At 39.8% G+C, this 13,430-nt stretch overlaps 1 protein-coding gene across 1 annotated transcript in view; it reads left to right on the top strand.

The window, feature by feature from the left end:
* The window catches only part of qser1 (glutamine and serine rich 1), a 155,084-nt gene that overhangs the window by 138,222 nt on the left and 3,432 nt on the right, over nucleotides 1–13,430 (top strand). The window contains 3 exon segments of the mRNA XM_073049828.1: nucleotides 1,135–1,275; nucleotides 4,235–4,332; nucleotides 7,833–7,979. Of these exon segments, the coding sequence (XP_072905929.1) occupies nucleotides 1,135–1,275; nucleotides 4,235–4,332; nucleotides 7,833–7,979 (386 nt within the window).

The raw sequence follows: 13,430 nt of genomic DNA, 5'->3' as shown, positions 1-13,430 counted from the left end.
AAATTATTGTAAATCAGCCATTTGTACTCACCCTCATCAACATGGAAAACACTCGAAGAAAAGCGTATGATGCAGCTTTTAAGTTAAAGGCAATCAATCTGGCGGTTGAACAAGGAAATCGAGCTGCTGCATGTAATCTTGGCATACATGAATCGATGGTGAGACGGTGGAGATTTAATTTGGGACTGCCGCTTCAGGTCAGGAATGGCTCACGTGATATTAGACAGCAGTACAAGGGAGGGAGGGAGCGAAACTGAGGATTCCGCTGCACCGAAACTGCTAGCGATTCAGTAAACAAAAAAACAGTAAAACTCGTGTGTGAATGGTATCGGGCCAATAAGGACACAAGTGTCCGATGTTACCAAATACCGGTAGGTATAACAAAGTTTAGCCTTACCAAATATGTGTAGCGAGGGTTTGGTTTGGGGGAAAAAGGAGTATAAATAAGAGCAGAATGTAAGGGGAAGGCAAAACGCGTTCTGCAATAAAGCCACGCTGCACTGTAATCCGGTGTTGGTTGTCTCTCTTCCAAAACGAACACAGGGCAGAATTTGAAGCCCAACACGTGTAATATCTTTCTGTGTAAATATCTCATATTACAAGCAGCCGAAAATCCGGTCCGCCGGAAATCCAGTGCGCCGAAAATCCGTTCCGCCGGAAATCCAGTGCGCCGAAAATCCGTTCCGCCGGAAATTCGGTGCGGCCTAAAATCCGGTGCGGCCTGTACATTTATAAAATAGATTTTATTTCTAAAATTAGAGCCAGCGGCTTTTAATCAGGTGCGCTTTGTAGTCCGGAATCTACGGTAATTGATAATTTATGTAACTTCTCCATGAACTGCATGAAGAATTCATTTGTGGAGTGTAATCATCCAAACATTGGAACTTTCATCTTTATGTATCATTATAAAGTCATTATATTACAAAGCAATTCATGGTTAGTTGCATGGGAAAATGCTGTTTTCACTCAAAGAAGTTAGGACCAATGTCTATGTAAGCTGAAAATAATATTGCATTTTGATATATATATATATCTATCTTATGTCTTACTATATTTGAACTCGAGGATGGTAGACACGTTGAATTATGTTTCTAAATCTGTACTAATTTAGTTATTAATAATTACTTATTTTAGAACGACCTCCTCCAGCAACTCAATATGTAGCTCGTTTCTTGAATACCAGAACAATGAAAGAGACATTTAAGAACTATGTGGAGCTGCTTGTGAGTACAGCCTTGGATCCTGACATGATTGAGGCATCAGAACAAAGTAATGGTCAGTATTGATGTTCCATGTTTGATTCTGATTTTTACATGCTTTATAGGAGCAATACCTGCTCAGCCCTTTTAGCTGTTGTGGTCAATGATTATTATTAACTCTTAGAAAAGCATCTCTGTTTATGCACTTTGATTTATAATTGGTGGCAAGACCAGCCATTAATTGCCCTGGGAAATAAACTGTTCTCAGGGTTCAAAGAACAATTAAGAGCAACTACATTGATTCTTTTGGTGGTTGTATCTATACCTTGGCATCATCCTGTAGAGCATTGATCTGTTTTGGTGCTCATGGTCAAAATGTTCACAGATGTGCACCCGGTCCCTGTATTTAATAAGAAAAGGAGATCCACTAGGACTGTATGTATTTGTGCTGGTAATCTGGTATGAATTCCTGATCTCCTGTGACGCTCTTTCATCCATCCAGCACTCTTGCTCACTGTGGAGAGACTGCCTGCAAGGATTGATGTTTAGGAGCTGTCTCTAGAGGAAGTGAAAAGATATTATTAAATGTTGTAAGTTTGGGGGAAAAAAGTGTAAAATCAAAAGAGATGGCATACAACAAAGCAAAAATAAGTGGTAAGATGGCGGATTGGGAAGCTTTTAAAAACCTACAGAGAGCAACTAAAAGAATTATTAGGAAGGAAAAGATGAAATCTGAAAGCAAACTAGCAAGCAAAGTGGATAGTAAAAGCTTTTTCAAGTATGTAAAAAAAGATGAGAGTGGATATAGGACTGCTAGAAAATGAAGCAGGAGAAATAATATTGGGGGACACGGAGATAGCAGATGAACTAAATGAGTATTTTTCATCAGTCTTCACTGTAGAAGACACTAGCAGTGTGCCAGATGTTGAAGGGTGCGAGGGAAGAGAAGTGAGTGCAGTTACTGTTACAAGGGAGAAAGTGCTCAAAAAGATGAAAGACCTAAGTCACCCAGACCAGATGAACTATCATAGATAGTCAGAGGATCATAATTAGGCCATTTGGCCCATCAAGTCTACTCTGTCATTCAATCGTGGCTGATTCTATTTTTTCCCCTCAGCCTTCTTCCCATAACATTTAATACTGTGTTCAATTAAGAACCTATCAAGTTCTGCCTTAAATACACCCAAAGACCTGTCTTCCACAGCTGCCTGTGGTAATAAATTTCACAAGTTCACCACCCTCTGGCTAAAGAAATTTCTCTGCAGCTAAGGGTTCTGGAAAAGGTATTGGCAGAGATTATGGGTGCATTATTAATTATCTTTCAAAAGTCATTGGACTCTGGCATGATGCTAGAGGACTGGAATATTGCAAATGTCACTCCATCCCTTAAGTAAGGAGGAAGCACGAGAAAGGAAATTAAACCAGTTGGTCCGACCTCGGTGGTTGGGAAGATGTTGGAGTCAATTGTTAAGGATGAGATTTTAGAGTACTTGGTGACACAGGACAAGTTAAGATAAAGTCAGCATAGTTTCTTTAAAGGGAAATCAAGCCTGACGAACCTGTTGAAATTCTTTGAGGAGATTACAAGTAGGATAGATAAAAGGGATGCAGTGGATGTTTTATATTTGGACTTTCAGAAGGCCTTTGACAAGGTACCACATATGAGGCTGCCTACCAAGTTAAGAGGCTATGGTATTACCGTGAAATTGCTGACATGGGTAGAGCATTAGCTAATTGGTAGGAGACAGCGAGTGGGAATAAAAGAATCCTTTTCTGGTTGGCTGCCAGTGACCAGTGGTATTCCACAGGGATCAGTGTTGGGATTGCTTCTTTTTATGCTGTATATCAATGAATAGATGGCTTTGTTGCAAGTAGTTTTGAGGAAACAGGTAGACTACAGAAGGACCTACACAGATCAAGAGAATGGGCAAGTAAGTGGCAAATGAAATAGTGTTGGAAAATGAATGGTCATGCAGTTTGGTAGAAGAAATAAATATACAGACTATCCAAAAAGTGTGAGATGCAAAGGGACTTGGGAGTCCTTGTGCAGAATACCCTAAAGGTTAACTTGCAGATAGTGTTGGTGGTGAGGAAGCCAAATGCAGTGTTAGCATTCATTTCAAAGGTCTAGAATACAAGAACAGGGATGAGATGCTGAGGCTTTATATGGCACTGGTGAGGTCTCACCTTGAGTATTGTGAACAGTGCTGGGCTCGTCATCTAAGAAAAGATGTGCTGGCATTGGAGAGGGTTCAGAGGAGGCTCACAAGGATGATTCCGGGAATGAAATGGTTATCATGTGAGGAACATTGGACGGCTGTGGGTCTGTACTTGCTGGAATTCAGAAAGATGAGAATGGCTCTTGGTGAAACCTTTCGAATGTTGAAATGCCTAGGCAGATTAGATGTGGAAAGGATGTTTCCTATGTTGGAGGAGCCTAGGACAAGAAAGCACAATCTCAGGATAGTGGGGTGTCCATTTAAAACAGAGATGCGGAGACATTTCTTTAGCCAGAGCGTGGTGAACTTGTGGAATTTATTACCACAGGCAGCTTTGGAGGCCAGGTCATTGGGTGTATTTAAGACAGACCTTGATAGGTTCTTGATTGGACTCTGCATCAAAGGTTATGGGGAGAAGGCTGGGGAGTGGGACTGATGGGGATGGGGGGAGAAGGATCAGCCATGATCCTTGACTCCTGGACAGGTGCATAGAGCTCAGAAAAATAGAGGGTTATGGGTAACCCTAGGTAATTTCTAAGGTAAGGACATGTTCAGCATAGCTTTGTGGGCCCTGTATTGTGCTGTAGATTTTCTAGGATTCAATTATAAATATGAAGCTTGGTTCATTGTCCTTAAAGAGGTTGAAACCTAGATTTAGTTAGGTTCACTGCCCAGTGAAGTGGCCTTGCAGCAATTAATTCATTCTTTTAACTATAGAGAGCATTTGTTGGTATTATAATAATACTTAATTGTAGGATATCATTGTAGAACTTGAAAGTTTGGTAAAATAGGACTTTGTTTTTTGATTGCTTACAGATGAAATGTATTTGCCACATATGAGGAAGATTGATGGTATGCTGAATGAGAATAAGAAGCGAATGATTTCTAAGTTTCCCTTGCAGCCAGCACTCAAGGTGAGAACTTTATTAAAGATCACATTTACGAGTCTTTGAAAATTATGTCACCCTCATTATATTTTACAATTGCTGTCTTCATTCACAGGCTTGAATATTACTTCAAATAAGTAAGTTAGTTACTATTTCCATTTTAACAATTTAGAGACTAGTTGATGCTAGTATAATGATGTTTCATTATAGGAATCGAAGAAAATCTGTTGTGAAGCTGTTTTGATCAAAGATTTCTTTGTGTGCATAACACTGAAGTGATAAATAATTTTGATCTGAATTGACTTTATTACTTACATCCTTAATATACATGAAGGGGAAAAATCTTTACGTTATGTCTCCGTCTAAATGTGCAGTTATAGTAATTTATAATAAATATTATGTATTATGTACAACAGGATAGTCAATGTAACATAGAAATGCAATTGCATCAGCATGAATTAAGCAGTCTGATAGCCTGGTGGAAGAAGCTGATGCGGAGCCTGTTGATCTTGACTATTTTGCTGCGGTTCCATTTCTGGGATGGTAGCAGCGGGACGGTTTGTGGTTGGGGTGACTCAGGTCTCCAATGATCCTTCAGGCCCTTTTTACACACCTGTCTTTGTAAATGTCCTGAGTAGTGGGAAGTTCACATCCACAGATGCGCTGGGCTGTCCGCACCACTCTCTGCAGAGTCCTTCTGAATTTGCAGAATTTGCCATATTCATCAGAATCAGGTTTATTATCACCAGCATGTGACGTGAAATTTGTTAATTTAGCAGCAGCAGTTCAGTGCAATACATAATCTAGCAGAGAGAAAAAAATAGTAATAAATAAAACATAATAAATAAGTAAATCAATTATATGTATTGAATAGTTTTTTAAAATATGCAAAAACAGAAATACTGTATTTTTTTTAAAAAAGTGAGGCAGTGTCCAAAGCTTCAATGTCCATTTAGGAATCAGCTGGCAGAGGGGAAAAAGCTGATCAAAATCGCTGAGTGTATGCCTTCAGGCTTCTGTACCCACTATCTGATGGTCACAGTGAGAAAAGGGCATGCCCTGGGTGCTGGAGGTCCTTAATAATGGACGCTGCCTCTCGGAGACACCGCTCCCTAAAGATGCCCTGGGTATTTTGTAGGCAAGTGCCCAAGATGGAGCTGACTAGATTTACAACTTTCTGCCGCTTCTTTCAGTCCTGTGCTGTAGCCCCTCCATACCAGACAGTGATGCAGCCTGTCAGAATGCTCTCCACGATGTAACTATAGAAGTTTTTGGTTGCATTTGTTGACATGTGAAATCTCTTCAAACTCTTAATGAAGTATAGCTGCTGTCTTGCCTTCATCATAACTACATCGATATGTTGGGACCAGCTTAGATTCTCAGAGATCTTGACACCCAGAAACTTGAAACTGCTCACTCTCTCCACTTCTGATCCCTCTATGTGGATTGGTATGTGTTCCTTCATCTTACCCTTCCTGAAGTCCACAATCAGCTCTTTCGTCTTACTGATGTTGAGTAAGATGACACCATTCCACTAGTTAGCATATCTCACTCCTATACTCCTGTATCAATAAACTATAGGCTAATTTACAGAAGAATACAAAGTACTAGGAAATTCTGGTGTTAAATTTTAAATGTAGGTGACGATTGGCAAATAAAGGAACAAAATGAATTTAGAGCAACACGCACAAAATGCTGGAGGAACTCAGCAGGTCAGGCAACCCTGAGTCCTGATAAAGGGTCTCAGCCCAAAATGTCAACTGTTTATTCAACTCCATAGCTGTTGCCTGACTTGCTGAGTTCCTCCTGTAGTTTCTGTATGTTGCCTTAGGTTTCCATCTGCAGGATCTCTTGTGTTAATGAATAAATTTAGTCTTTTTAGGAATTTGAAATGATTAACTGTCATTGTTAACTTGTGGTGCTGCTACTTCAGCCTCTCCCAGGAATCTGCAATAAGAAAGTCTTGAAAATCAAACTGCTGCAGATGCTGGAAGTCTGAAAACAAAGCCAGCAAATATTTGAAACACTCAGCAGGTCAGATAACATCTTTGGAAAGAGCGAAAGAGCTAACATTTCAGTCTAAATATCCTTTATCAGAACTCAGAAATTGAGAAAGGTTGGATTTAAGTTCCAGAGAAGAAAGAGAGGCATTGCTATGAAAAGGGAATACCTCTAAGGCAGGGATTCAGAATATTTTTTATGCCGTGGAGCCATACCATTAACCGAGGAGTGTGTGGATGCCATTTTGGGAACCCCTTCTCTAAAGTGAAGCCAGACATATCTGGGTGACATTTGCTGAGCCATCTGACAGATTAGTGAGGGACGTGAAAGGAAATGATAGAAAAAAAACAAAGTGACTTGTTAAAACTGAAATGCAGATTGGGAGAATTCTGAAAATGCCCAGCATATGAAGCTGTGGAGAGAGAAACACTGAGTTTTCTCTCAGATGGATAACTTTAAAGCAGAACTGGCCAGTTCTGATACAAAAATTATCTGAAATAGTTAAATTCAAAATCTCAAAGACAAAATCATGCCCAGGTGGAAGATAAAGTGCTGTACTTAAAGCTTACCTTGGCCCTTGTTGGGAGAGTGATCGTGACCACTGGGGGTTCGTTTTGTAGCTAGTACTCTCTGATCTAGGCAACATCCTGGTGTATCTCTTCTGCACTTGTTTCCAGTACCCTCATGTTCTTTCTGTAATGTGGTCATAAGAAACTGCGCACAATATTCCAAATGTGACCAAACCAAAGTTTTATACAGCTGACATTTATGTTCAACACCCTGACTGAAGGCAAGCTTTCTTTACCATTTTACCTACTTGGTGATGTCACTTTCTGGGAGCTTTCGACGTGCAACTTGAAAACCCTCTGTGCATAGTGGCTCTTAAGGGCCCATTTATCATATACTTTCCTCTTACATTTGACTTCCCAAAGTGTAACACCTCAAACTTATCCACACTAAATCACCCCTGCCATTTTCCTGCCCATATTTGCAACTGGTCTTCCCACCGAATCCTTTCACAACCTTCCTCACTATCCACAACTACACAAATTTTTGCATCATCTATGAACTTACTCCACCTGGTGCTTTCATCTCACTGAGCTTCACATTACTTCCATATTTCTTGTGTTCTTTAAAATGTGTGTAAGTTCATGCTGTTGACATGGAAAATAATGGTTATTTTTTTCCTGTATGTAATAATGGTGTGGTCTATTCAGCATTTTCTTTCCTACACATCTTTGACTTAATCAAAATTCATCTTAATTTCTTGTAAAATAATTATAGAATATGTTAAAAAACAAACAAACCCACGCTCTTCTTTGAGGCACAGTCTTTTTGCTTTTTAGCTTCTTTAAAAAATTCTGATTTTCTTCTGAATTTAGATCAGATGAAAGATCATGAACTGAACTCATCAACTCAGTTTTCACAAATCTTATGAGAGTCTGGGCATTGTTAGTTTTAATTGGTTCTGTGTTTCTCGTGTTCTAGTTTTCAATGTTCTGAATTGTATCTGTTTTGTTTTGTAGACTGCACTGGAGAATTTTCCTGAGCTAACAGTATGTGTCCCAGGAACAAAGGGTGGCAGTTCCAATTTGACCAAAATTAAAATGAGTGGTAAAAATTACAACAAGAAAACGCTCCAGTCATTAAAACAGAATAGTAAGGGCTCAAAGGTAAGGTCTGCTGTAAACTTTTATCTTTAGTGATTTTTCCCTCTGAATTAATGGTTATTAAATGTTGATAAAGTTCCGTGTTAAAGATGAATCATTAAAATACCCCCAAATATGTTTTATTCCACACTTGAGACCTTCATTGATTGAAATATAAATGAAGTCGTAATTTATGAAATGAGTTATAGTAAAATCCTTTAGCCACTGGTCAGTCTGCCACATCAAGATGTCATCTTGAAGGAGAGATTAGTGAAGAACCAGGAAATTTAAGATTTTTAGATTTAAGTAAAGGTTTTGTTAGTTTTGCACAGATTAGCTGTTTGGTACTGGGTAATGGAAGATGGTCGTAAAGTTCTATTGCAGATCAGAATTTATCTGATAAAATGAACACTGCTGTGCATTGCAGAATAGGTATAACTGATGAGCAGGGAGTCTCAGGTGTGTGCACTGGAGTGATAAATGCTTATGTTGAGCGTGAGATCTGTGGCAGTGGAGCTGAGAAAACAACCCATGTTTGTTTATTGAGGGGAGAGAACTCAGGTGGGGAAGGAAAGTGACGCAAGTGCACATTTGAGCTTTTGAGTAGTCACAGCAGTTGTGCTGTTTGTGCAAAGTTAAATATCGACACAAGCTGTTTTTATACGAGGTCTGCACAAAAAATCTAGCCCTGATTTGGTGCATATAAGTACTGACCTTCTGATTGGAGTACAGTTTTTAAGACCAAGAAGAAATGGAAAGTAATTTTTTTTAAAAACTGCATGGAAGTACAAACTAAAACATGAATCAGACTTCAGGCTGCAAAAAAAAAGTAAAACTACTTTTCTCTTAACCACTTCCCTTTTTTCTTCCCTCATGCGCTTTTTCTTTTTGCATCATTAAAATTAAACTCTAATCCAATGTCTAATATAAAATGGCAAAACTATAAAGCCCTTGTTTGCATAGTATAATTGCCCAAGTAACATTTTTTGTTAAATACAGTTGATCGAGTCCTTCTTGGTCCCATTCAACATCAAATGTATAATTGAAAAGTTTAGAATGGGCCCCATTCAGTTCTATTGCAGAAATTATTCAAAGTGTTAAACCAATTTAACTTGCCATCTATTTCTTTTTGTACAAAGGTAATCATGCTTTACCATTGAGTGATAATATTTCTATCAGTTTGTCCACTGTAATTATATGGCAGCCTGGGACTAAAAGGTTAAGTTTGTTACTGGGATTCTTTGTTATGTTTCATATAAATTAGGAAGAGATGCCATCTTGTTTATAGCCAAAACAAAGTATGAATAATATTATCAAATAAATCATATCAGTCTCTTAAATTTAAACAGTCTCTCTCAATGGCAGACTTTTTGAACTACGCTCCTGAACAGCGGAATTCAATTGCTAAAACTGTGAGATACATACTCAGTTGTCACTTTTAAACACAGCTCAAAACCTATTTATTTAACCTTGCATTTAACTAATGTTATTTTGTCTTTTCATTTTTATTTTTTATTTTATTTTCTTGTTATCCCATATCCCATGGTCTGTATGAAAAGTGTTCCATGAATGTTATTATTGTTATTATATCACCTCATGTACTCAGTCCTGTAGTGACTCCTGAGGCTTGCTTAAAGGGGATCCAATTATCTTTTAAGCAGATGTATTGTTAACACTAGAAGCAGCACCAAAGAAAGGATGTACATTATAAACAAGAAAAATAGGCATTGGTAGACATACGAGGGGTGATTGATAAGTTTGTGGCCTGAGGTAGAAGGAGTCAATTTTAGAAAACCTAGCACATTTATTTTTCAACATAGTCCCTCCTACATTTACACACTTAGTCTAGAGGTCATGGAGCATACGGATCTCGGACTCCAGAAAGTGTCCATAGCAGGGGTTATTGATTGTGGCCTAAGGTAGAAGGAGATGAGTTATACAGCTCTCGTTACATGCATATGCAGGTCAACTCTTTGAGTGATTATACAAAAAGTTTGAAGTTAATAACTCATCAGGGGTGATAACTTTGTGGCCTAAGGCAGAAGGAGATGAGTTATTAACTTCAAACTTTCTGCATAATCACTCAAAGAGTTGACCTGGATCTGCATGTAACGAGAGCTGTATAACTCATCTCTTCCTACCTTGGGCCACGAAGTTATCAATCACGCATCTGTGGACACTTTCTGGAGGCCCAAGATCCATATGCTCCATGACTGCTGGACTAAGTGTGTAAATGTAGGAGGGACTATGTTGAAAAATAAATGTGCTAGGTTTTCTAAAATTGACTCCTTCTACCTTAGGCCATGAACTTATCAATCACTCCTCGTAGGAGTGGATTAAGCCATTCGGCCCATTGAGTCTGCTTTGCCATTCCATCATGGCCGATTTGTTATCCCTCTTAGCCTCATTTTCTGACCTTCTCCCTGTAATCTTTGATTCCCTTACTAATCAAGAACCTATCATTCTCTGCTTTAAATATGCCTAAAGGCTTGGCCTCCACAGCCGTCTGTGGCAATTAATTCCACAGGCTAAAGAAATTCCTCCAATCTCTGTTCTAAAGGAATGTCCCTTTATCTTGAGGCTGTTTCCCTCCGGTCTTACAATTCCCCACTATAGGAAACATTCTCTCCACATCCGCTCTATCTGTAATGAGATTCTTCTGAACCCCAGCAAGCCATCAAAGCTCCTCATAGGTTAACCCCTTTATTCCTGGTATTATTCTTGTGAACGTTCTCTGGATCCTTTCCAATATCAACACAATTTTTCTTAGATAAGGGACCCAGAACTGCTCACAATTTCCTTGCTGGATTCATCCACCACAGCTGATTTGGAAATCCTGCCATCAAAAAAATACCTTTTCTAACCATTTCTAAAGTATGCTGATATTTTACTTGGGTATGACCTTCCGCAGTACATACCTAAGACTATTTCTGTTGTTAAATTTACTTGAGTAATTGTGAAACTGCTATTCAGTGGTTAAAAAAAATTAAATAGTACATTGCAAAAGACTTGTCATAGAACCATAGAACACTACAGCCCCTTCAGCCCTCCATGTTGTGCCAACCCATATAATTCTTTAAAAAAGTACTAAACCCACACTACCCCATAACCCTCTGTTTTTCTTTCATCCATATGCCTGTGCAAGAGGCTCTTAAATACCCCTAATGTTTTAGCCTCCACCACCATCCCTGGCAAGTCATTCCAGGCACTCACAACCCTCTGTGTAAAAAAAAAACAAACCAAAAAAAAACCAACCACAAAAAAAAACTAAAAAAAAAACTTACCCCTGATGTCTCCCCTACCCTGAATTTCCCTCCCTTAATTTTGTACATATGCCCTCTGGTGTTTGTTGTTGGTGCCCTGGGAAACAGGTACTGACTATCCACCCTATCTATGCCTCTCATAATCTTGTAGACCTCTATCAAGTCCCCTCTCATTCTTCTACGCTCCAAAGAGAAAAGTCCCAGCTCTGCTAACCTTGCTTCATATGACTTGTTCTCCAAGCCAGGCAACATCCTGGTAAATCTCCTCTGCACCCTCTCCATAGCTTCCACATCCTTCCTATAATGAGGCGACCAGAATTGAACACAATACTCTGTGCAGTCTCACCAGAGATTTGTGGAGTTGCAACATGACCTCTCTACTCTTGAACTCAGTCCCCCTGTTAATGAAGCCTAGCATCCCGTAGGCCTTCTTAACCACCCTATCAACCTGTGCATCGACCTTGAGGGATGTATGGATTTGAACCCCAAGGTCCCTTTGTTCATCCACACTCTTAAGTAACTGACCATTAATCCTGTTCTCAGTCTTCTGGTTTGTCCTTCCAAAATGCATCACCTCACTCTTGTCCGGATTGAACTCCATCTGCCATTTTTCTGCCCAACTCTGCAGCCTGTCTATATCCTCTTGTAACCTTCAACTGCCTACAGCTCCATCCACAACTCCACCTATCTTCGGGTCATCTGCAAACTTACTCATCCATCCTTCCACCTCTACATCCAGGTCATTTATAAAAATCACAAATAGCAGGGGTTCCAGGACAGATCCCTGCGGCACTCCACTAGTCACCGAACTCCAGGCAGAATGCTTTCCTTCCACAACTACCCTCTGCTTTCTTCCTTTAAGCCAATTTTTTATCCAAACAGCCAAGGTTCCACTGATCCCATGCCTCATGACTTTCTGGATGAGTCTCTCATGAGGGACCTTGTCAAATGCTTTGCTAAAGTCCATGTAGACCACATCCACTGCCCTACCCTTATTAATTTCTTTTGTTACCTCTTCAAAAAAACTCAATCAGGCTCATGGGGCACGATCTTCCCTTCACAAAGCCATGCTGGCTATCCATGAGTAGACTGTATTTCTCCAAATGCTCGTAGATCCTATCCTTAAGAATCCTTTCCACTAGTTTGCATACCACTGACATAAGACTCACTGGTCTATAGTTCCCAGGTTTCTCCCTATTACCTTTTTTAAACAGGGGAACTACATTTGCCATTCTCCAGTCCTCCGGCACTTCCCCTGCATATGCTTCCTTTTTCCTCTTGACGAGTTGCCTCACATGTTTTGTCAGCCACGGTTCCCTTTTCCTACCATTTTTTCCCTTGCCTCAGTGGGACAAACCTGTCCTGAACCCAGCTCAAGTGGCCCCTAAACTTCTCCCACATTACTTCTGTGCTTTCCCCTTCGAACATCTGTTTCCAATTTACTCTCGCTAGTTCCTGCCTCATCCCTTCAAAGTTAGCCTTTCCCCAGTGAAGCACTTTACCATTTCGTCTGATTTTATCCCTTTCCATAGCTATGCTGAAACTAAGGGAGTTGTGGTCACTCTCGCCAAAATGCTCCCCCACCAGGAGGTCTGTCACCTGACCAGGTTCATTACCCAGAACTAGATCCAGTATAGCTTCTCCTCTCGTCGGCCGGTCCACATACTGTGTCAGGAATCCTTCTTGAACACACCTGACAAATTCAGCCCCATCTGTCCCCCTTGCACTCAGGAGGTGCCAGTCAATATGAGGGAAGTTGAAATCACCCATAACTACTACCCTGTATTTCCTGCACCATTCTAAAATCTGCCTGCTTATCTGCTCCTCGGTGTCCCGAGGGCTATTCGGGGGCCTATAGACTACTCCCAGCACAGTGATTGATCCCTTCCTATTTCTGACTGTCATGTTTTCTGTTCTGCTAGAAATCATGATCTACAGTATTTCAGATTTTATTTTTATGACCTCCCATATAGGTTGTACTGATAATGAATAAAAAAAAGTATAAAAATGATAACTTCGTCTTGATCTTCCCTGTAATTAAAGAATAGCTTTATTTGTCATATACACATCAAAGCATACAGTGAAATGCATCATTTGCATAAAATCAAATCAGCATAGATTGTGTTGGGCAGCCTGTAAGTGTTTCCATGCTTCAAGTGCTAACATTGCATGCCCACAACTCACCAACCCCAACTCTAATTATGGCTTTGAG

Source organism: Hemitrygon akajei, chromosome 6 (genome assembly GCF_048418815.1).
Source record: "Hemitrygon akajei chromosome 6, sHemAka1.3, whole genome shotgun sequence".
Classification (NCBI taxonomy): Eukaryota; Metazoa; Chordata; class Chondrichthyes; order Myliobatiformes; family Dasyatidae; genus Hemitrygon; species Hemitrygon akajei.
The sequence above is the reverse complement of the archived record's forward strand: the minus strand, read 5'-3'. Positions and strand labels throughout refer to the sequence as shown.